This window comes from Lynx rufus, unplaced genomic scaffold (genome assembly GCF_022079265.1).
Source record: "Lynx rufus isolate CCGP_SWC_20201006 ecotype Redwood Valley unplaced genomic scaffold, mLynRuf1.p SCAF_38, whole genome shotgun sequence".
In the NCBI taxonomy this organism is placed as follows: Eukaryota; Metazoa; Chordata; class Mammalia; order Carnivora; family Felidae; genus Lynx; species Lynx rufus.
The window spans coordinates 2894841-2918845 of NW_025814854.1; the positions used below are offsets into that span (position 1 = coordinate 2894841).

General features: G+C 65.2%; 2 protein-coding genes across 2 annotated transcripts; one reads left to right on the plus strand and one right to left on the minus strand.

Annotated features, from left to right (window-relative positions):
• Positions 1-2369: 2369 nt before the first annotated feature.
• On the minus strand, positions 2370-17430 carry IDUA (alpha-L-iduronidase). The gene is made up of 14 exons (XM_047094250.1): positions 17197-17430; positions 16304-16444; positions 5988-6073; positions 5690-5797; positions 5323-5418; positions 5024-5226; positions 4723-4902; positions 4404-4620; positions 3854-4066; positions 3652-3773; positions 3450-3575; positions 3288-3364; positions 2780-2880; positions 2370-2631 (listed from the first exon to the last, which is right to left on the minus strand). Exons 1-14 carry the CDS (start codon positions 17349-17351, stop codon positions 2525-2527), a joined length of 1932 nt encoding a protein of 643 aa, XP_046950206.1. The 5' UTR covers positions 17352-17430; the 3' UTR covers positions 2370-2524.
• Positions 12714-22431, plus strand: SLC26A1 (solute carrier family 26 member 1). The gene is given in 3 exon segments (XM_047094252.1): positions 12714-13301; positions 22207-22237; positions 22240-22431. Coding segments are annotated over 3 exon segments (672 nt in total). The 3' UTR covers positions 22293-22431.
• The last annotated feature ends 1574 nt before the right edge of the window (positions 22432-24005 follow it).

Here is a 24005-nt window from a genome sequence, read left to right on the forward strand (position 1 = left end):
CTGGGGGTGTCCCCGCACCTGGGACTCAGGCCTCCCTGCCACCCCAGTGCTATCCCCCCGAGCCCAGGCAGAGAGACTGCGTGTGGGCCAGTCACGAGGACCCCCCGGCTCTCGGGAAGCCCAACCACAAATCCGCAAGGACCAAAGCTACCCGGCAGCGGGTCGGAGAACGGGGATGCGGCGGCAACCTGGTGGCAGCCTGACAACACGGAAGTTGCAGTCACGGTGGGGACACCACGACCGGCAGAGGGTACGGTGGTGCCGTCCTGACTGCCCCGGAGCCACAGCCACCTCCAAAGGAGGGACTCCTCCGACCTCCGGCTTGAGCTAGGAGCTCAGGGCTGAGGTGCCAACTCTGTCCGTGTGCTGCCGTTCCACAAGAGCCAGAACCCAGGGCCGGGGCCGGGGGGGGGGGGGGGGGGGCGGGGGCAGCCTCACTGCCCAGGGAATCTCAGCTCTTCCAGCTTGAAGGTCCTGGCATCCAAGGAAGGGCCTGGCCCACCGGGCGACTCAGTCCCCCTCCTGTAGGCCGGGAGCCCAGGGCCTCCATCGGGTCCTCAGACCACTGAACCAGCAGGTAGAGAAGACGCTGTTTTGCTAGTGGGGGATGGGTGCCAACCACCAGGGGAAAATGGGGTAGGTGCTCATTGGGAGTTGAACCGTATGCCCCCCCCACGTTTTTCCCCTTTACTTTTTATTTTTGAGAGAGAGAGAGGGAGGGAGGGAGAGAACACGCACAAGCACGGGTGGAGGAGGGGCAGAGAGGGAGACACAGCATCCGAAGCAGGCTCCAGGCCCCGAGCTGTCAGCACAGAGCCCGACGCGGGGCTTGAACCCACGAACTGCGAGATCGTGACCTGAGTCAAAGTCGGACGCTCAACCGACTGAGCCACCCAGGCCCCACCATCCCCCACAAATTCTTATGTTGAAGTTCTAACCCCAGGGTCTCAGAACAGAATTCTATCTTCAGGTGGGGCCTTTACAGAGGAGACTGCGATGAGGTCAATCCACGTGACTTATATCCTTCCAGGCAGGGAACACAAGGACACAGACATGTGCAGGAAGGAGGCAGTTGTGCGCGAGCCCAGGAAAGAGGCCTCAAAGGAAGCAACCCTGCCCACACCTTGATGTCAGACCGGCCTCCGGGGCTGGGCAAGAACGCGTTTCTGCAGCTGGAGCCATGCGGGACTTTGTCACGCTCTGTCGTGACCACTGAGCTGGCTGAGACAGGTTTCATGAAAGGACGGGAAGACCACGCCCAGAACCCGGGGACTGCGCCTTGGGTGACAATAGCACTCAGTGGGTAACGGTGCCCCACAGAGACACACGGACCGGGCCCCCCAGGCACTGAGGCACCCACGTGGGGCAAGAGGAACAGGTAAGGACTTTGGGGTTCAGAGGGATGGACAGTCATGCTGACTTCCTGCGATCCGGCAGTCGGGGGGACCTGGTGGCTCTCGGGCTTTGCGCGTGGACAGGGGACCGGCAGGTTTTGGAGAGCCAGAGGGGCTGAGTAGCTCTGGTCTTCCTCTGCCCTTCAGACCTCCCCCCGTCCTGAGCCCCCCGTCCTGAGCCCAACGTAGCCCCGGAGGGCAGCAGAGGAAGGGAGACCAGAGCCACCACACCCGCACTCCTGCTCACAGGGCCCCCTCCCCGGCTGGCCGCGACCCCGGGCTGAAGGTCTCTGCTCCTCGCCAGGTGGCCTCTCCACACCTTTCTGTCTCTGGACCGGTAAGGGTACCCCCACCCGCTCCATCTGCCTGGGGCGGGGTATGGGTGTGGAAAGGGGTCCCGGGGTCCCGTACAACCTGTGCAGCTTCCCTGCCCGCGCCACACCCCTGCAAACGGTCCCGGGTCATCCTGGTCTCAGCGTGCTGTTTCCTTCTGGGCTCAGGTATAGAACTGGGATGATCATGCCGGCAGGCGCAGCCTACAGGTGGCGCTGCAGACCCTTTCGGCCGCTGGCCACGGTTGGGGCCAGATAGCTTGGAAGCCCCACCCGACCTCCCACCTGGGGGCACAGGGGACAGCCTGTCCGGGCTCAGGAAGGGGGTCCCCTCCTGGGCTCCAGCCTGACCCAGGCAGGACGCCTCCAAGCACAGCCTCAGCCCCTGTTCTGCAGAACGGGCCGGGGACAGCAATGGGGCCCCCACCCCCAGCAGTGATGCCAGAGACCCCAGGCAGGCAGGGCAGCTGTCCTAATGGCAGCCGGAACTCCGTCCCCCTGTGCTCAGCGTGCTCCCCATCCTGGCTCCCGCGGTGGGGGAAAGCACTCTGGAAGGTGGGGGGGGGGGGGAGGCGGGGAAGGCCTTACTGGAGCCAGGCCCCGACTTGGCTGCACGCCCATCCACAAAGGCCAACCCCAAGACTGATGAGCGGAAAGGCACTTTAAGGAGGCGAGCAAGTCACAGGACAAGGTGAACAGAGCCAAGTGACGGCCGGCGGTGGTCCGGCCCGCCTCAGCTCCTGGCCGCCCGGGGTCACCGGTCAGCTCCAGCTCACAGTCACTGGGCAGCGGCAGCCCTCACGGGGCAGGGACCTCCACGTACTGCACAGGGTTCGAGAAGGGGCCTGGCCGGGCCCAGTAGTCCACCGCCCGAACCCGGTAGGAGCCAGATGTGACAGCTGTGTCTGAGGCAAACAAACACGCGTGTTCTCGAGTGGGTGCCTCCTTGAACCCGCCCCAGGTTCCTGGAGTCCCCTAACCCTGGCCTTTACGAAGCCCTGGACCCCACCCCAGGGAACACCGTGCCGAGGCCAGGGCGATGGGTGAACATACCTGGGCTGAACACAAAGAGGTTAAAGGTCGACGGCTTCCTGCTGACGGGGGCGTACCCCTCACCACCCGCAGAGAACTGGACCTCATACGTCCACAGGCACCTGGGAAGGTCAGTCAGGACCGGGGCTGGCGTCCAGGTGGGGCGAGTGTAGACACCGCAGAGTTACAGCCCTATTGCCTACAGCCCCTCTTCTGACTCCTCCCGGGTCCCTGTACTCTTCCGGCAACGATGACAGGCCAGCTCGATGAAGAGAAGGGACAGGGGCTCGACTGCCACCTGTAAACGTCCCCTGTGGGCACCCCGCTCCCCCATCAACAGCTGTGGCATCTTGGGCCATTTGTGTGGTTGTGCGAACAGCGGTGGCCAGGGTGTGAGGGGCAGAGGGCTTGGAGGACCACAGCTGAGTGACCACGTGGGCACTGCAGCCTCCGGGGACCAGAGTGGAGGGCAGGGGGAGGATGAACAGAACTGGGATTAGGGGTACCAGGAATGAACCCACTCACGCACTTGGAGACCACATGCTCATCTGACCAGACCAAGAGCACCTGCCCACTGGTCAGGGGCAGAGCCCGGAGCTGGGTCACCTGCAGGGAGAGAGGTGTGGTGACTGGGGGGTGGGGGTGGGGGGCTGGAGGGACCCGGGCAGTGGGGGAGGGGGCCACCACTTGCCTGGCCTGGCGGCTTCTCTGGGCGTGTGCACACGTGCACCAGCAGGAGTGACGGCAGTCGGAGCTCCGGCCGAAGCGTCAGGCGGCCGCCGGCAGGGAAGGGGCGCGGCGCCGCAGCCACCGGGTCCTAGGGGCAGGGACTGGTACTCGGGGCCTTGGGACCTTGGGAGCCTCCCCGCCCCGTTCCCACCCTGCCCTCGGACCTCGGCTGCGCGCATGTGCCGGAACTCCTCTGCCGAGGGGAAGACCGGCCGGCCGAGGCGCTGCCACTCGCCGTGAGGGCTGCAGAACCGGTTGTCCAGGTAGAGTGTGACGTAGACGAGGCCTGCGGAGCCAGACGCTGGAGCCACGCCTCGCCGGGCCCGCCCCCTCCAGAGCCACCCCTTCCCCGGGACCCCAGCTCACCCGGCCCCGGGGGCACCCCGTGCAGGCGCAGGGTCAAGGCGATGCTGCGGTTGGGGTGGGTGCGCGTGTCGTCGCTCGCGTAGACCAGCACCGTGGCGCGCCAGGCGTCAGCGGGGCCGGCCGGGCGGTGCGCGCTGGCCAGGACGCCCACCGTGTGGTTGCTGTCCAGCAGCGTCCCGCCCTGCCACACCTCGGCCCAGAGCTGCTCGCCGTCTAGGGGGCGTGGAGCGGGGCTGTCGCTAGGCGGCAGTCGCAGCCCCTCTGCCCTCCCGGCGCCTCGCTTCCTGCCACTCAGCCTCCCCCCGCCCCCCCCCCCCCCCCCCCGCCACTAGGGGTCCCCCACCGGGAGGCGCCCCGCCCGCCACAGCCGCTGCGGCCCAGCGCACTGGGGTGGGGGGGGGGGAGCTGGACCGCTTGGGGCAAGGGCCGCCCCCACCCCCGGTAGGGCACGGTCACCACTAGGGCCTGGAACGACCCCCTGCCTAACCGAGCCCCGGCCCGGGTGCACCGGCAGCCCCGTGGGCGCGGGGAAGGCGGGGCGGGGGGTTACCCAGCAGGGCCAGCAGCGCCATGGCCGTGAGCACCGGCTTGCGCAGCAGCTGCACGTGCGGCGGGCGGGTGTTGTTGACCTGGAAGCGCGCCGTGAGCGTGCGCTGCGTGAAGGGGTGCGGGTGGTAACTCAGGAAGGCGTTGTCGTTGCTCAGGAGCGCGTAGCGCACGGGGGAGCTGGTGTTGGCCACCAGCAGGTTCTGGTGCTGCGCGATGACCTGCGGGGGTCCAGGGGGTCGGGATGTCCCAGGCCGCCCCCCTGGAACCCGCCCTCCCAGTAAGCAACGCCGCCCTGGGGGGAGGTCCTTGGACGGGCCTACCTTCACCACCAGGGCCGCGTAGGTCACGTCGGCCCTCCAGGGCTGCGGCAGGGACCAGCCCACTAGCGGGTCAGCTTCGTCGTTGTAAATGGGGGTGTCGGCGAACTTGGGGAAGAGCCGCTGGATCTGTTGCACGGCCGCCTGCTCCTGCTCCAGGATGTGGATGGAACTGCCCGCGCCCTAGGGAGGCGGGCTTCAGGACCTCTGGGGCCAGCGCACGTGACTGCCGCTTAAGCGCGGGTAGGGCTGCGGCTGGCGGGGGTGCCCGGCCGGGGGAGGGGCGGGGGCCCAGCGCTTGCACCTTCTTGTGGAGGGAGATGTAGTCCAGCCGCACGCCCAGCTCTCCCGTGAAGAAGTTGGTGCCGTTGTGACAGTGGCCCAGGAGGCCCCAGCACAGCGGGGAGCGCGGCCAGGGGTGGAAGGAGTCCCCAGGGCCGCCCAGGCGCAGAGCGGGGCTGACGGCTCGCAGGCCTTCGGAGCAGGCGTCGTAGTAGTTCAGGAAGCCTGGGTGGGGGAGGGACCTCGGAATCCACACGCCAGCGCCTGAGGTGATGCTCCCGCCCCTTCTCAGCCCACAGGACCGCAGGAGGTGCCCCCCACCTTGCAAGGTCATGGACACGTTGTCAAAGTCGTGGTGGTCTGGCTCGTTCCACGTCTCGAAGTTCCACTTGGAAACGTGGGAGAGTCCGTACCTGTCTGCAGAGTGTCCCCACTGCACACGTGCCCCCCAGGGGCAAGGCCAAGCCTCTCCCAAGTCCCAGGGAGACGGGCCCACGGTCGGAGGCTTGGAGGGGCTGACGACATCGCATTCCACGCGGGCCCACTGCACCCTGCCCGGCCTGCTGTCCCCATCCGGGGGCCCTGGCCCAGGGCCCGTGACAGAGGCCAACAAGGTGGCCGGGTGATGCGGGAGGAGCCTCCCCAGGAGCACCCCCCCCTTTCCCGCCAAGGCCTGTGCCCTGCCCACCAACGTATCTCCTGGCCAGGAGGGAGACCAGCTCCTTCCACTCAAACACCTGCTGCTTGTCCTCAAAGTCGGCGAAGCGTTTGGAGGGGCTGCCCATCAGCTCAAAGCCTGCGACACAAGAAGGTGGCTGTCCTGCCGCCCGCCTGCCGCACGGCACCCGGGCTCCACCCAGCCTGGGCTCCACCGTGCCGGCGCAGAGGCCGGCCTCCCTGGTGCCCCTCACCGGTGCGGACGCAGAGGGGCCGGGTGGTGGGGAGGGGGCAGGACTGGCAGACAGAGGGTGGGGCTGGGTGCTCACCTGGGAGGAGCTGGTTCTCTCGGAGAAGATCCAGGAACCCATCCAGATGGGTGAAGTTGTAGCTCAGGCCTTGCTCCGCTGACCCCCTATGCAAGGACACTCGAAGTCAGCGCAGAGAGAAGTGGGCCCCAGGCTGGCACTGAGGCCACGTGCATGCAGGCAGGGAGCCTGCAAGGTGCCACACAGGGCTCAGATCCAGACTCCTCAAGGGTCCCTGTCTTTGGAAAACGCCAGCGACGGAAGCCTACCAGTCACTGGCAGCCTAGTATGAACTGGTGTGCCTGCGCCTGAACCCCATGCCCAAGCCTTTGGGCTCAGGCATGGCACGAGGCAGGCAGGTCTTTTGGAAAAGATACAACGGGACGGAGTAGGGGAGGACAAGGCACACTGAAGACAGCTGGCCGTGGACTGGGGAGCCATGGGAGAAGAGCCTGGTAGGACCTGGTGGGTGCCATGCCTGCGTCTTGCATCAGCTGGAGGTCAGGGCTCCAGAGTTGTCTCGACGGTACTCCTCTCCCCTCTCCCACACTCCGAGAGGCAACATGGGCAGTCAGAAAAGGGGGAAGGGCGGCCTCCCCCACCCCCCCACACCCACCCCAGACCGGGGCCCAATTTCCCCCGGGTTCACATTCTGACAGGGGACAGAAATCATCAGGCAACTATTTGAATCTTTAAGGACACATCAGATGTACCACGAGGGAGAAGCGACAGGGAGCCAAGGGTCAGGCAGGGAGGGCCTCTCTGAAGTAACAACCAAGTAATGAGGCAGGCCAGCAAGAATGCCTCGGGGAACAGACAGGCAGCACGTGCAAAGGTCTTGGGGTAGGAATAAAGTTGTGGTTGTCAAGCAGCAGAAAGCATCAAGTGTGCCTGGGGCAGAACAGGGTGCGGGCTGTGACAGGTCACCGGAGGCCCTGTGCCCATGGTGAGGACGGGACTGACTCACGAGGAAATGGGGCCCCTTTCAGAGGTCCAAGTGGAGCACTGCCACGACTTTAAGACTTTTTTTTTTAAGAGCAGTTTTTAATAAATTTTTTTTAAATGTTTATTCAGTTTTGAGAGAGACAGAGTTTGAGCAGGGGAGGGGCAGACACAGAATCCAAAGCAGGCTCCAGGCTCTGAACTGTCAGCACAGAGCGCGACGCGGGGCTCGAATTCAGGAACCACGAGATCATGACCTGAGCGAAGCCGGACGCTTAACCTACTGAGCCACCCAGGAGCTCCTTAAGAGATCTAGGCTCACAGCAAACGTGAGGGAGGCACGGGGCTGCCCCACGCCCCCTGCCCCCCCACAGCCTCCCCCGCGACCCACATCCCCGCCAGGTGGTGCACCTGCTGGAGCTGATGCGTCGTCATCGCCCCGAGTCCACGGCAGGGTCACCCTTGGTGGTGCACGTCCCGTGGGTCTGGACGAGCGCGTGATGGCAGGCGCCCACCACCCTGGCGCCACACGGAGCTGCGTCGCTGCCCTAAAAATGCCCCGGGCTCCAGCTGGTCACCCTCCCCGCCTCCCCCTGACAATCGATGACCCTTTTACTGTCCCCGTAGTTCTACCTTGGTTTCGAAAGGGCCCCAGGCAGAGGTGTAGTGCCAGGACTGGGTCGTGGCCACAAAGGCAGCGGGAAGGACCTACAGCAGATTTCCGGGGCGGAGGGACGTCTGCTGATGAACGGGGGACATCTTACACAACGCTTTGGACTTCGCTTGAGCAGCTAGATGGGCAGGGGTGCAGGTGGCAGAGGCAGGCAGGGGTGAGCCCACACGGAGGCGGACATCCAGGGGTGGAGCTGGCATTGGAAGCCGGCGGCGGCCTTTCGGTCAGGCGCAGTGGGGGTGGGGCAGCGCAGGAGCCAGCGCTGAGCCTGGGGTGGGCCTGGGCGGGGGGAGGGGTGTTGCCTAGTGAGGAGCACAGGCAGGCGGGTGGCAGGGGCTCAGGTGTGAGAACACACCTGCTCTGTGGCTCCATCTGCGGGAGGGAGGTGCCAAATGTCAGGAGGGCCTGCCCTGCGCCCTCTTGTGGCGGCCGGGCTTGTCCTGCGCGGTCGGCAGTCCGGCCAGGTGGGGGGGGTCACGACGCGATCCTGCCCTGGACAGCTTTTCATCTGTCAACCTCCCATCCCACGCCCCAGCCTGGCCGGCCCAGCGTCGTCTTCCCGGACACAGCGAGGACATGGACGAGTCAACGCCCCCCCCCCCATCAACGTCCTTCCCTCCCCCACCCCTCACTTCGTACGAGGTCAAGGCCGAGCCCGGGTCTGGCTTCCGAAGCCCACCTGAGGGACCAAGTCCAGCCAACCACGCGCAAGTGCCCCCTGCCCGTCCTGGGCCCCGCACCCTGCCTCCCCTTGCCGGCTGGCCCCTCCGTGTAGGGGTGCGTCTTCCCACCAGGGGCTCAGCAGGACAAGCTTTTTGGGCAGCGGGGATCACCTCCCTCACCCGTTTCTCCCGCATCCAAAGGTCACAGCCGGTAGCAAAGAAAACTAACAAGCAGTTGGGTAAAAATTAAATGCACACAGCAGACCGTTCCAAAGTCCCACTACTGTGGGGGAGGGGGCGTGGGCCACGGGTGGTGGGGTGACCCGGTGGAAAGTGAAGGCATATGCAGGGGCTCGGGGCTTTCTCTGCACACCCTAGCAGCGGCAATCCCGGCCTGCTGAGCTTACACTGGGTAGGGGGCACCGCGGGGCTCAGATCAATGCTCCTGCACTTGGTGTCCTGGGCTGGGGGGGTGGGGGGTGGTACCCCGGGGGGAGCCCCAGCGGCAGAGGCATCCGTAGCCTGTCACCCTGAGTAGATACGAGTGTCCCCTTCTCCAGCCAGCCTCGGCAGCCAAGGATAATCTGGGGGCTAATACACCTGCCCCAGGGGCCAGAAGGCCCGACCTCAGAGGCGACCCCTGGCCAACGAACCCCGGGGAACGGTCCTTAGGCCCCGCCGTCCGCACCTTGGTCTCCCTCTGCCCGGCCCCGTTCAGAGAGAGGTTTGAGAAACCTAATTTAGGGAGGGGGCTGAGCAGCGAGGTGAAGCGTGCAGCCCGCCCCAGCACTCCCCCTGCAGCGAGGCGCGGCTCTCGCAGGGCCCGGCCTCCACTCCGCGGCCCCCCGCAAGGGCCCGAACGTGGGCACGGGGGCCGGGGCTGCGGCGGCGGCACAAAGGCCTCATTCACGCACGCGGCGGCGGGCGGCGGCTCCGGGGGCCCCCGCGGCAGGGCCTGAGCGCGTGCGCCGGAGGCAGAGCTGCGCCGGGGCCGGTGAGTGCGCGGGGGGGGGGGGGGGGGGGGGCGCGGGGGCGGGGGGGGCACGAGCGCGTGAGCGCGGGGCCGCGGCCGCGCGTGCTCGGCGGCGGGGGCGCGCGCTCCCGGCGCAGACGGACAGGAGGGGAGGGGAGCGAAGCGCACGGCCGGCCCCGGGCGGCTCGGAGGGGGAGATGCAGCGCGGATCCCCCGGCGCACCTGCAGCCTCGGTCCGGGGATGGGGGTAGGGGGGTGTCAGGCTCCCGGCCAGCGCGGCAGAGGCCGCTTACTCTCCACCTTGCCACCTAGAACCTCGGGGCTCGCGGTAGGCGTGTCTTTAGGGAGAAGCTCGCGTCCGGTCTCCCGGGGGCCCCGGAGGTGGTCGGCCCCGCCTCTTCGCGCTTAGGGTCAGGATGCGATGTTTCCTTTCCAAAGGAGTGTGTTTGATCACTTGAAACGGTGATTTACGGGCAAATATTAAGGAAACAACCATGTGGCACAGAGCTGGGCAGCGGTCCCCCGAGGGAGGTTCCTGCCGATCTGTACCAGACCCCACGGCCCCCGTCCCAGTGAGGTCTGCAGCTCCCTCCCGGCGCCCACCTTAGCGCCGGTGTGGGCGTCAGCAGCCCCTCTGGCAGGCAGGGGCCCAGAACCACAGGTCCCTCTGTGCCCCTCCAGACCCCAGGTGAAGGTCGCCGGCCTCGATGCACAAAGAAAACAGGCAGAGGGACGCGGTGGGGGCAGGGTTGGGGGTGGTGTCCTGAAATTCTCTCAAAGGTCACATGTGACCTCACTGTTATCTCCTCGCCTGATTTAGGCAGGCAGCCTGGGCAGGGGCTGCAGGGTTATGAGGTCCGATCCCTGCCCCCAAGGCCAGCCCAAGGCCAGCCTCCATGCTGCATCTGACTGGACAGGGGCTCTGATGGGCCAAAAGAGCCCCTCCCTGAAATATCTCCACCTGCCACGAATCTCACCCCAGAACCTCCAGAGACCCCTGCCCCCCCCTTCCTAAGACAGAGGAACGGCTCCTTCCTACATTAGGTCCCCACCCCAGGTACTCCCTTTCTTACACCAGCACCCAGGCCCCATCCCCCACCCCAGCATGCACACACGCGTATCTGGCCTGGCCTCCGCTGCTCTGTGCCCGAGTCCTCTGTGTCACACAGCCTGCGCTGTGTCCCCCATCTAGGGAGACCCCCAAGGGCGATGAGGCTCCCGCCTGGCAGGCCACCCAAGGAATTCTCTCTCTGCCCCCTTGCCAGTAGCTGGGACAGGAGATAAAGTTTATATGACCCCCTCAATAGCTACCCTCCTCTCTGCACCCTGAGGTGAACCTCATCTGCCCCAGGGAGGGGTCCGAAGCCCGGAACTGCTCTAGCTTGTCCCCCCAGCCCAAAACACGGCTTCTGGTCTGGGCAAACAGCTCCCTGCCAGGGGCCAAGCGGGTCCTGGGCTGGACTCTGGGGGGGGTAGGTGGAGGGAAGACCCTCAGCTCTGTCCCGGGTAGACGGGAAAGCCCCCTGGGACGGGCCCTTCCCACGTAGCCCTTCAGCATGGCGGGAGGGGGGCTCCCCTTCACTGGGTGTAAAGGTGGGGAACCTGAGACTCAGAATCGTGTTAAAAACAGCTGTCCACCCTTCGTGGGGCATGAGAGTAATCATTTAAAGGGATCGCCTTCACCCCAGCTCTCCCAGGCAGACCCCACCTGCCTCAGAGAGACTGGAGACGCGGCAAGGCCGGGCACCTGCCAGTCACCGGGGGTTGGACCCGCACCCCACGGCAAGAAGGGCAAACCTGGCTGGCAGTGTGCCCCGATGCCTGGCGGCCCCCCCCCGCCCCGCCCACAGCAGTCCACGCGCATGTGCACACACATACTCAGCAACAGCCCCGCGCCTGCTTTCCACACGAGGACACAGAACAGAGGCTGGGACACGGCTGCCCGGTGCCCGGCTGGCTCAGGTACACTTGGCCCGTGCTCCAGAGCAGACCAGAACCGTCTCATGGCAGAATAGGGAGGATGTCCAGGGATGGGATGAGGCGACCAGCCCCGACCCGGGTACCCCTCTCATCCTTGCCCACCCTTGGTCAGTCGTGCGACCACGGCAACGGGCCCCAGAGCTGCAGGCTCACATCCCAGGGCTGGCTGGGCTCGCGCGCCTCCCGCCCCCCAAAGGACCCCAGGACCCACGCGCCCTGCGCCAGCTCTTTGCTGCCCTCACCCACGCTGCCCCGTACCTGGAGCCCCATGGGGGGATGGGAGCTTACCAGAGGTGCACACACTCGCACTTACTTGTGAGCTGGGATTACAGCACAACTCCCTGGGTTAGCCGCTCAGGTGACGCTCATCTGGGGGAAACCCATGACTCAGCAATCTCTGGGGTAAATAATTGAACCGCAAACCCAGTTTGGCTAAGCAGTCACATGGTAACCACAGAGCGCTGCCCGCGGTGGGCGCCAGACCTGCCGCGGCCTGGCTCCTGGCTCCGGCTCTGCGTCAGAACCCGCCGTCCACACGTCCCCACCGGCTAACAAGCCAGAGAGCTCTGGACGTGCGGGCGGCCGGCAGAGTCGGGCCTTGGAGCGCTGACAAGCCAGGGGCCTCGCTACCCTCCCGCCCACCCAGCCCGTGAGGGGCTCCCCAGGTAAGAATCATCCCGGGGCCCCGCCGCAGAGCCGTGGAGCCCCCAAAGCCACAGCAGAGGCCGGCTCCCTGGGTGAAGGGGAGGGGCAGGACGATTCTCGGGTTTCCTTTCCGGCCCCTCAGGCACAAGGCAGATGCCACTTCAACAGTCCTCATGCCACACACCCAGACCCTGGGGGGCTGGGGGGGACCCTTGTGTGGTGAGGTCTCCACAGGAAGGAAACACAACTCATGACGTCCCCCTAGCGCTCACGGGGGGCTGTGCCTGCCAGGCCGTCCTCCACACCCCAGCGAAACTGCGGGCCGCGTGTCCTGGGCCAGCGAGTGAGAAGTCAAGGACGGGGCTGGGCCCCAGCAGGTGAGGCGCCCTTGGGACACAAGGGACAGTCCCAGACTTGCGCTCCATGGTGCACCTGTGTGGTCTGAGACCCAACCCAGGAGTGTGTCCCACAGTCCCAGGTGACGGGGCAGGTGACAGACGCCAGCCACCCCCACTTCCCTCCCGGCTGGCCTCGTCTAAGATCGGCCTCCCAAAGCGCGTCCCGGGAATTCTGCCACGAGGACCGGGGGGTAGAGCGAGTGCTGCTGTGTGAGCAGCCCCTCCGGGAGCAAAGATCTGGGGTCTCCCTCTCTTCGAGGTTCAACAGGGGGCACCAGGAGGCGCTCTTCCTCTAAGCCCCAGGGCCCATGGTGCGGCTTGGGTGGCGGAGAGGGGGGGCCTCTGGCGTGGACGTGGGCACGGGGAGGTGGGCCGGGAGCAGCGGAGCTGGGTCTGGCCACATGGGAGTCTGGGTCTCTGTGCCGCCCGCCGACCCCAGCAGGGATGCCCACCTCTGTTTCAGGTCCTCCCAGGATGGACGTGTCCCCCGACTGCACGCAGCAGGGCGGGGGGCTGGTGCTGGTCCGCCGGCGGCCCCCAGTGCCCCCGGGCCCGCGCGAGATGCTTAAAGCCAGGCTGTGGCGGGGCTGCGCCTGCAGCACGCGCGGGGCCTGGGCGCTGGCGCGGGACCTGCTCCCCGCCACGCGCTGGCTGCGCCACTACCGCCCGCGGGAGGCCCTGGCGGGCGACGTCATGTCCGGGCTGGTCATCGGCATCATCCTGGTGCCGCAGGCCATCGCCTACTCGCTCCTGGCAGGGCTGCAGCCCGTCCACAGTCTGTACACGTCCTTCTTCGCGAACCTCATCTACTTTCTCATGGGCACCTCGCGCCACGTGTCCGTGGGCATCTTCAGCCTGCTCTGCCTCATGGTGGGCCAGGTGGTGGAACGCGAGCTGCTGCTGGCTGGCTTTGGCCCTGCCCGGGACGGCCCGGGGTCCGGGGACAACGGCACCACCCTCAACGCCTCGGCCACGCTGGTGCTCAGGCCACGGGACTGCGGGCAGGACTGCTACGCCGTCCGCGTCGCCACCGCCCTCACGCTGGTGGCTGGGATTTACCAGGTGAGGGGCTGACCGCACTGGGGTTCTGCAGAGCCTGGGCGCGGGTCCAGACCGCCCGCTCAGCCACTCAGAGCAGGCCCCTCACTCGCTCGCCACCCCCCAGAAGGGCCAAGGCCAGGGCAGTGCGGGGTCAAGGCCTCAGAGGGCAGCGGGTTTAGCCAGCCAGGGCGGGGCGGGCATAGGCGCAGGTGGGCACGGGGTGGCGGCCCGGACGGGGCACCCGAGGGTCTGAGGGTGCCCGGGAACAGGGACCCCGTCCAGGGATGGCTGGCCGGGCACGGCCTGGCCTGTCCGCCCTGATTTCACACCCTCCCAAGGGCCGCAGGTCTCTGGGGGAGAGGGGACAGTGCCGCCCGCAGGACAGGAGAAGGGAGCGGCTTTCCAGCGCCCGGAGCCCGCACGTGTGAGAGAAGCAGAAGGGAGCGTGCAAGGGCCCACGTGCACCTCCGTGTCTGCCGTGCCTGTGTGTGCACGCGCGTGGGCAAGGGACTCCAGACAGAGTCCGTTCAGGAAAGCAGCGGCAGCGGCGAGAAGGGGTGTGGGGCTCTGTGCCGCGGCCGCCCCGTCGGCGGCACCGCCGCCCTGACCGCGCTCTGTCCGCAGGTCCTCATGGGCGTCCTCCGGCTGGGCTTCGTGTCCACCTACCTCTCACAGCCCCTGCTCGACGGCTTTGCCATGGGGGCCTCGGTGACCATCCTGACCTCCCAGCTGAAGCACCTGCTGGGCGTGAGGGTCCCACGGCACCAAGGGCCGGGCATGGTGGTCAGCACGTGGCTGAGCCTGCTGCGCGGCGCCGGCCAGGCCAACCTGTGCGACGTGCTCACCAGCGCCACGTGCCTGGCCGTGCTGCTGGCCGCTAAGGAGCTGTCGGACCGCTGCCGCCACCGCCTGAAGGTGCCGCTGCCCACGGAGCTGCTGGTCATCGTGGCGGCCACGCTGGCGTCCCACTTCGGACGGCTCCACGAGCGCTTTGGCTCCAGCGTGGCCGGCGACATCCCCACCGGGTTCATGGCCCCCCGGCTGCCCGACCCCGGGCTGATGCGGCGCGTGGTGCTGGACGCCGTGCCCCTGGCGCTGGTGAGCTCCGCCTTCTCCGTGTCCCTGGCGGAGATGTTCGCCCGGAGCCACGGCTACTCCGTGCGAGCCAACCAGGAGCTGCTGGCCGTGGGCTGCTGTAACGTGCTGCCTGCCTTCTTCCACTGCTTCGCCACCAGCGCCGCCCTGTCCAAGAGCCTGGTGAAGACGGCCACCGGCTGCCACACGCAGCTGTCCAGCGTGGTCAGCGCCGCCGTGGTGCTGCTGGTGCTGCTGGTGCTGGCGCCGCTGTTCCGGGACCTGCAGCGGTGCGTGCTGGCCTGCATCATCATCGTCAGCCTGCGCGGGGCCCTGCGCAAAGCGAGGGACGTCCCGCAGCTGTGGCGGCTCAGCCCGGCCGATGCGCTGGTCTGGGTGGCCACCGCGGCCACCTGTGTGCTGGTCAGCGTCGAGGCGGGGCTGCTGGCGGGCGTCCTCCTGTCCCTGCTCAGCCTGGCTGGCCGCACGCAACGCCCACGGGCCACCCTGCTCGCTCAGATTGGGGACTCGGGCTTCTACGAGGACGCCGCGGAGTTTGAGGGCCTGGTCCCTGAGCCGGGCGTGCACGTGTTCCGCTTCGCGGGGCCGCTCTACTACGCCAACAAGGACTTCTTCCTGCGCTCGCTCTACAGACTCACGGGGCTGGATGCGGGGACGGCGGCCACCACGAGGAAGGAGCGGGGCCCGGAGGCCAGGGTCAGCGAGGGAGACCCCGTCGAGGGCACGGACCCGGGCCCAGCCAGCAGCACGGCCGCACGGCTGGTGCCCCCGGCGGCCGGCTTCCACGCGGTGGTCATCGACTGCGCTCCGCTGCTGTTCCTGGACGCGGCCGGCGTGGCCGCGCTGCAGGACCTGCGCCGAGATTACAGGGCCCTGGGCATCGCGCTGCTCCTGGCCTGCTGCAGTCCCCCCGTGAGGGACACCCTGAGGAGAGGCGGGTTCCTCGGGGACGACACGGGGGACGCCGCCGAGGAGGGGCAGCTGTTCCACAGCGTGCACAGCGCCGTGCAGGTGGCCCGAGCCCGCCACGGGGAGCAGACGGCCACCGACTCCACCCTCTAGCGCGGCCGGTGCCCGACGCCAGCCTGACCGCCCTTCCGGGAGCCCCGGGCAGACAGCCTCACGCCATCGGTCACTGACATCAATGAGCACAGTCGCCACTGCCCCCCCCCCCCACCGCCCCCGCCCCGAGACCGATGCTGTGCCCTGGAAGAACCAGGGAACACACAAAGGACTCGGACACTTGAACATCCAGGAACTACGCCTTTGAAACAAGCCACCACAGCCACCCCGGGCCCTGGTGCTGTGTGTACGCGGTGCTGCAGGGTCAGTCTGACGCTGGCTGTCACCGTCTCGTTTGAACAAGGGCCCGAGGCAATCACGAGGCCTCCCTTGGCCCGCCGGGCCCCAGTCCCACTGGCCACAGCGGGAGGGTCTGTGTCTCTGGGAGCCCTTCCAACACACACCCAAGTGCTCCTTACATCTCACGCCTCGGCCAGGCTGAGCTTTGCAAGGCCAAAGGTGGGGTGATCGACCCAAGTTCCGCTCAGCCCTTGGGCGGCGCTCCTGCAAAGCCTGACCTGAGGACACGGGGCACCAGGTGCGTGGGCGCACGCTCTCCGGGGCTGGCTCCAGCCACAAAGCTGGCACAGCGGGACACCCACCTGACCCCGAGCCTCCAAGTCCCGTCCGGTGGGAAGCCAGCCGTGCCCAAACTCGGGGCTGCCCCGGCAGCCCCCACGGCCCCGCGCGGCCTCCTCCACCGAGGACGTTTTGCCAGGAGGTGTCAGGGCACCAGGACACCCCCTCCGCTCTGCCCCCCCTCACAGCCCACACTGCACCACACTGTCCTCCCGGACGCTGCCTCCTCTCGGCCTTGGTCTTCGTCTCCAGCAAGGGGGCTCCGCCCAGCTGCCCCCGTCACTCACCTGGCCGTGATGAGCTCCAGCAGCCAGTGGGTCCGGACCTGCTCGATGCCGCCGTGGGGGACAGCGCCCACGTAGGCCATGTTGAGCTGCTGGTCCCAGCTGAGGTCATACTGGTCAGCCTGACTGTGAGGCAGTGGGGGACTGGGGACAGAACAAGGGGGGATGGGCCATTAGTCCCCAGGGGCGGGGCACCAGAACAGCCCCTGCAGCTACAAATCCAGGGCCCCAGACTGCCCCGGGACACCAGTCCCCAGCAGCTGGACCCTGGAGTGCCCGCCGATGAATTTTACTGTCCCCGATGTAATAAAATGGCCCCTAACGCCAGGAATGCCACGGAGGCTCATGTTTATGGAAATGGGGGGCTCCCTGAGGAGAGAGGACCACATCCCAATACCCTGTTCCTTGTCCCACCAGCCAGGTGATCTTGGTTACAAGAATGACACGGGGGGGAGGGGAGATAGGCAGACACGGAGAGGGGGATGGGGGTTGATAGGCCCCCTACAGGCGTGTCCGACTCCACTGGGGCTGCCCCCTTGGGAGGGGCCTGCGCCGCAGCCCCTCCTGCAGCCTGGCCTGCCCCCCAGCGGCCACCGGGCAAAATCAGCGAGCGTCCGCAGGCCTCCACCACACGGGGTACCCGCTCAGAAAAGCCCGGGGCGCACGCAAACACCGCGTGGCCCAGGCCGACAGAGGAAACCCCGGTCTGACTGCAGGACGGCTCCACGAGGAAGGAGGAGGCGGCCGTGGGCGCGGGAGCCCGAGTCCCTCCGATGCAACAAGGGGTCCAGGGAGATCGCGGGCGGGGAGCGCGTCCCGGGCCTGGGAGAGGCGCGCGGCGGGATGCAGGCGACAGCGGCCTCTCGGGCCTCAGTTTCCCCGCGCGGAGCGCTCACCAAAAGCCGGTGCTCCTCCAGAAGGGCCGCAGGGGCCGCAGCGCTCGGGCCGCGTCCACGAGCACCAGGTGCGGGGCCTCGGCCAGGGCCGGGGGCGCGGCCAGCAGCGCGACCAGGAGCGCGAGCGGCGCGGCGCGGGAGCGCGGGGGCCGCATGGCCGAGCGCGGCGGGGCCGGGGGGAGAGGCGCGCGCGGTCCCTTAGGCCCGGCAGGTCCCCCGCGCTCCGGGAGCCGAGGTCGGCGCAGCGCAGGCCGGTTCCGCCTCCGGGTCGCACGCCACGTGACCGCCACCTTGGGGGCGGGGGCCGGGGCGCCGGGCCGGGTCCGGGTGGGTCCTCGGAATCTGGGCGCGGGGCGGGGCCGACGAGCGGGCGGGGATTAGGGGGCCGGGCCGCCGCGGTGGGGGTCCCCGCCCGGCTCCAGCCCCGGGCATCCCCGCACGCCGCCCCTTCCCGGCTGGGTCGGTCCCTGGTGCCGGTCCGGGTTCACGCTCGTCGGCTGTGCGCGGGCGCCTCCTGCAAGCGCGCCCTGCCGTCCGGGGGCTCCGGTGTAAGCCGTTGTCTTGGTCGTGCTTCGGGGGATCGCCCCGGAGGCCGGGAAGTAGCCTAATGCGCGGGTCAGGCGGCCGCTTGACGGCTCAGACTTACGATGGCCGGACAGTGGGCACGGGTGGTCAGACGTGGGGCACATTTGGAAGGTGAGCGCTAGGACCTCCGATGGATTGGATGCAGGGGCGGGAGGAAGGAGCAGAGTCGAAGGTGACTCCCTGGGGCTTTGGCTTGGCACAGCGGGGCGCCCGGGTGGCTCAGGTCATGATCTCACAGCCTCTGAGGTGAGGTGAGGTCGAGTTCCACGACGGGCTCTGTGCTCACAGCTCGGAGCCAGAGCCTGCTTCGGATTCTGTGTCTCCCTCTCTCTCTGCCCCTCCCCCACTCTCTCTGGTTTTCTCTCTCTCAAAAATAAATAGACATTAAAAGAATGAAAAAAAAAAAAAGGAGCAGATGTGGTCAGGGGATAAGCTGCCTGCCAGGAGCCAAGTGAACGTTTCGAACAGACAGCTGGGTGATCGGGCCTGGGTGTGGGGCAGGTGGCCTTGAGGCGTTAATGTTTACGCTTTAAGCTGTACACGTGCGTCTCCAAACACCAGAAGTCTCACCACACGGGGAAGACCCCTGTGCTGACACCACCCTCCCTCCGTCCACAGAGCCCAAGGTACCAGTCCCTTCGGTTGGTGGCACAAAGTACATCTGAGGAGAAAAGAGCTGGCGATCTTTTTTTTTTTTAATATGTATTCATTTTTTTTTTAATTTTTTTTTCAACATTTATTTATTTTTGGGACAGAGAGAGACAGAGCATGAACGGGGGAGGGGCAGAGAGAGAGGGAGACACAGAATCGGAAAGAGGCTCCAGGCTCTGAGCCATCAGCCCAGAGCCCGATGCGGGGCTCGAACTCACGGACCGCGAGATCGTGACCTGGCTGAAGTCGGACGCTTAACCGACTGCGCCACCCAGGCGCCCCTATATGTATTCATTTTTGAGAGACAGAGAGAGCGAGCATGTGCGCAGGTGGGGGGCAGGCAGAGAGAGACGGGGGACAGGGGATCCGAAGGGAGGGCCGTGCTGTCAGCACAGAGCCCGACGCGGGGCTCGAACCCATCAACGATGAGATCATGACCTGAGCGGAAGTCGGACGCTCAACCGACTGAGCCACCCAGCGCCCCAAGAGCTGGTGATCTTCTAAAAGTGAGGGAGGATAGCCAGCTACAAAATCAAGACGTGCCGCGAAGCCCGAGAGGAAAGGCACGAAGGAAGCAGGACCCGAACACGTGGTGACGGAGTGCTGAAGCCAAAGACGGATGACGTGCCCCCAGAGCACCCGGACTTTTCAACAGGAGCCACCGAAGCCAGCGGACAAGGAGTCCTGGAAATAAACAAGTGGCAAGCTGGAGTCTGAATCCGGCAAGCAGTGCACTTCAAAAGAGGTCAAATAAAGACGTTTTGGAGAAACGAGCCCCGCGGCCGCCGGCCGCCACCGGCCCTCACTCGAGGAAACAGCACCTGGCGTCCGTCCTTCAAGCGGGAGAACGACCCAGCCCGGCCCAGAGGCAGAGGACGGGTGTGCAGCATACAGATCTCACGGGGAGCGGTTTGCAAAACGGTAACGTGACATCTGGGGCTTCGACACGGCAGAGAATTGAAGTGCCCGACGGTAGCGCGGAGGTCGTGAGCGGAACGGACGCGCTGTGAGCGGCTGGCCCGCCGCGGCGTCCACGGGCCTAACCCCCAGGGCCTCTGAGGGCGACCTTACGCGGTGAAGGCACTCGCAGGTGCGATTAAGCTAAGGATCTTGAGGTGGGGAGATGATCCGGGATGATCCGAACGGGCCCTACACGTCACCACGGCGTCCTCGCGAGGGGGGCCGAGGGGGATCTGACAGGGAGGAGGCCGCGCAAAGACCTCAGAAGAGAGAGGCGGTCAGATCGTTCTCAAGTGTGTGCTCGGGGCGTGTCGTCACTGCTGTGCTAAGACGGGGAAATGATGGCCGTGAGGGAAGAAGTTCACGCTCCCGTCCCGAGAAGCAGGAGGCCAGACGCGTGGTTCGGCACCACACAGAGACACGAGGGCGGGGAGAGATCAGTGAGGGGCCTCACACGACGCGTCTCCATTGCACAGAAGCTGGACGCTTCCCTCGGGTGCAGGGAAGGGCGGCGGGGAAGCTGTTAAAGTCGGTGTGAGTTGGGCAAAGGGCCCCTAACGAAGGGAGCTTAAGGCCCGGGGCGAGACAGTGACTGACTGGGGTCCATTTATCGGACTGGGATACGAAAGAGTGAGGAGCTCACTACGTGTGTCAGTGAAAGCGGCTCTGTGGAAGGTCTCGGGGATGTGACAAGTGACCTGTGTCTCTGTTACCGTGGTAGTGACGCCTGTAACTCCAAAGGGAATGAGTATGTCTTGGCAGCACTCGTATCGTGGCCTCGGCATACCTGGAGACGCGTGGGATTTTTGGTGGTGTTTTCGGCATCTGTGAGGCACGAGACGCCAGCCTTCTTCACTCCGAAGGGGACGGTTCTCAGGCAGCGGCCTGACGGTGCGGAGTCAGTGTGGACACGGGCCGTCGTTGGCCAGAGCGTCTGCTGCTGAGACAACCGCGTGGAGTCTGGCCAAAGGACCGGCCCTTGGGTCCCGTCCCCGCTCAGGGACGCCCTGGCAGCCGCGCTCCCCCGGGCGCCACCGCACACGGTGGCCCGTGGCCCGCCGGCTCCCGAGGGGCTCCCGGGCCGCCGGGGGGTCTGGGGAGGAACGTGTTGCCGGGAACCGTGAACAGGACCGAGAGCTGCTGGCCCCTGCGTCCTAGGGACTCTGTCCCAGGAGTCCCCCCGGAGGAGAGTGCAGGCTGGGTCAGGGCCTGCGGGCCCCGGGAAGCCTGGAGGAGGCATGGGGTCCTTCCGGGTGTGGAAGCGGCTGCGGCCGGTGGGCCGCTGAGACGGGCCCAGATCCGACGTCTCGGGAAACAGCACGGCGTTGACCCTGACGGTCGGGCTGTGGCACCGGCTTGTGCAAATGTACTGTCAGCTGCCCTCAGGTTTTCCAGGTTTAACAACAGGCAAATTTGGGCCTGTATTTTCTCCCTTATGTGGTTTTTTTCTTTCTTTTCTCCCCACCTTCCCCCCCCTCCTTTTTGGCTTTTCATTCCTGCGTCAGGGGGAGGCGGGGAAGGGCCTGTGGGGGCCTCCCCTGGGCGGGGCCTCAACTGCAGCGGCTCCCCTCCCCCCTGCTTCTCCTCTTCAGAACCTTATTTTTCCTCTTTTTTACAAATATTTTCTATTCAAAACATGTTTTTAACATTTATTTATCCTTGAGAAAGAGACAGAGACAGAGGGCAAGCAGGGGAGGGGAGAGGGACAGAGAGAGAGGGAGACACAGAATCCGAAGCAGGCTCCGGGCTCCGAGCTGTCAGCACAGAGCCCGACGCGGGGCTCGAACCCACGAACCGTGAGATCGTGACCTGAGGCGAAGTCGGACGCTTAACCGACAGAGCCCCCCAGGTGCCCCTTTTCTCGTAAACAAAATCTGGCTTGTATCTCTGGGCAGGTAAAAACTTTTCCCCCCTGACTGTTTTTGCTTACTTTCTCCATTCTCCATGCTCTGGCATTTAGGCCTTGGGCCTGGAGAGGGTGCCCCTCCTGGGGCTAGTCAGTTCCTGGAGAGGGCCTTCGCTGCAGACGGACCAAGCCAAGCCCGCAGCCCCCCACGCCCTTCATCTCTCTGACGCCCAAACCAACAACCCCTCCCCCAAAGTCACCCCACGGCCAGATGCCGGACACCCAGGGACCACCGCTGTAGCCTAGGCCTGACGAAATGGTTCAAACTACCCAATCCTAAACTTACTCCCTGAGCCTGCTGCCCACCCGTCCCTTCCCGCGAGAACCCCACTGAAGGGCAGTTGTTTCCATTTCTGTCCCCTTATCGTATCTGATTAAAACGAATCCCGGGAACAAATTTCAGAGCAAAGATGCCATACTTTGATGACGGAGGAAGGGGTCATGAGCACAGGAACGCAAGGAACACAGCTCTAGAAGGTGGCGAAGGCCCACCGTCTCCTCTGTGGGGGCGTGGTCCCGCCCACCCCTTGAGCACACGCAGCGGGCTTCTGCTATCAGATCTGGACTGTGGAGCCACCACGGGAGGCAGCGTGGCACGGGCCAAAGACGGACAGGCACCACAGGGGCACAGCAGGTCCACACGACGGCATGGATTCACACAGGGCCTTGGTCATATGGTCGTATGATTTTTGGAAAGCTTGCTAAAGGGAGATACTATGAGCACAGCAGTTCCCACACTGCCTCAAGCTCCCCGGTCACTTCCCCTGTCACTGGGGTTGTTCGGGGCGGGAGGGGCTTTTCAGGATCCGGTCAAGGGGAAGCTGAGCTGTGAAAACACGAGTCGGGGTTTAGCGGAGTATATGTATGTCCTTCCTAGTCGCTTCCTCGCACAGCAAAGTTAATGCCAGATACCCTGGCACAGAAAACACTTCCAGGAACACCCTGGCAATTAACCAAAAGGAGTGAATCACACGGACTTTTGGAGCGGGATTAAACGTTCCGCTGATTTAACAGGAAATGCTGACATCAAGATAACGTAGAACCCTGACAGCCAGTGGGGCGAGGACATGATGGAAGGCGGTTCATCGGATCCGTAAGGGCTTTTGAGATTAGTCACAACACAAGAAAGTGCACTGTCCCAAGACTTTCCAGCTTGTAAATGAAACTTGTCAAAGTTCTCTCCAAATTTGTGGTCGTAACAATGGATATGAGCTGCGAGTAATGAGTTGTCAAGTGAGGACTTTTGTAAAAGAGAAGTCATCATTTTGTTTTCAATCTGCTGCGTTAGAGACACTGAGTTCTCCTTCTCTTTTGTCCTCGGAAAGTATATCTCAAAGTTGTTATGAGACAATAGAAGCACGTGGGGGGCTCCGTCAGTCGAGCATCTGACTTCGGCTCAGGTCACGATCTCACAGTTGTGAGTTCGAGCCTCTCATCGGGCTTACCGCTGTCAGTACGGAGCCCGCTTCAGATCCTCTGCCCTCCCCCTCTGCCCCTCCCCTGCTCGTGCTCTCTCTCTCAGAAATAAAAAATAAACACAAAAAAAGGAAGAGACAATAAAAAATGTAGATGATAAATGTATCATAGTGGAATGCCATGCAGTTATGAATAAAAATTGTACTTTCTGGATTTGGGGATGTTTGTGCTATCGTCAATTTTTTAAAAGAGTATTATTTTTTTCTCTCATTCTGAATAAATACGTATCTACTTGTATCGTAATTTGCATTCTTTCCTAAAGGGAGAGGCTGTCCCAGACCCGGACAGGCTCAGCACCATGCTCCCCAGGGGGCGGTCAGGGGACCCTGCCTCGCCCACACTGCCCGGGCGGGGGCTGGCCTGCCGCCTTGGGAGAGGCAAACGCTTCCGGAGCCAGCAGCATCTCCGTGGCCTGAGGGCAGGCGGGTGCTTGAACAGAACACAAAGGCCCTCACCGGAAAGAAAAGGCTCGTCCGTGGGACGAGGCGAAACTTAAGAAGGCCTACTCACCCACAGCCACCAGTGAAGGAGTGACGAGCCCATCCTGGCGCGGGGGAGGCGGAGCTGACGCGGTCAAGCTTCGATATTCGCGGACGCTCCAGTCACGATTCACCTGCCCGCGGACGCTCACTGGTAACCCCACGACTAACCGTGCCGGCGCTTTCCGGTCATCCGGGGACCGCACAGAGCAGCGAGGAACCAGTGTCGGGACAGGCACGTCCCGGCCCGGACGGAGGCGGCAGGAGGCCACGCCCCGTCTCCTCGCTTCGGCTCACGCTGTAAACACGGGTCCTTTTCGCTGTCCGTCTAGCGCGACGTCTCCCGCAGTTTTGTGCTTTCTGTTGGTGACTCCACGGCTTGACACGGCCCCCCGCCCCGCCCCTGCCGCGTGCCGCTCGAGTCCCCCCAGAGGCCGAGATGTGCCCGCGGAGGAGACCCCGTGTCGGGTGGGCTCCGTCGGGGCGCGAGGTCCGCTGACGCCGGCGTGGGGACTCTGTGTGAACGGATCGACCACGTGTTAGATAAAGTGTCTTCAGACGGAAGTACGCACCGGACACGGCTCCGTGCTGAGCCGCGGATGAAAACGTGACCCGACGCTCCCGGGGAGCCGACCCTCGCGTTTCCCCGGGAGCCGGTGTTCCCGCGTGGACGGAGCCCGGCGGCCGCGGACGCCACCAACGGACTGTAGCCGGCAAAATAATAAACATGTGAAGAACTACGAGCCAACAAG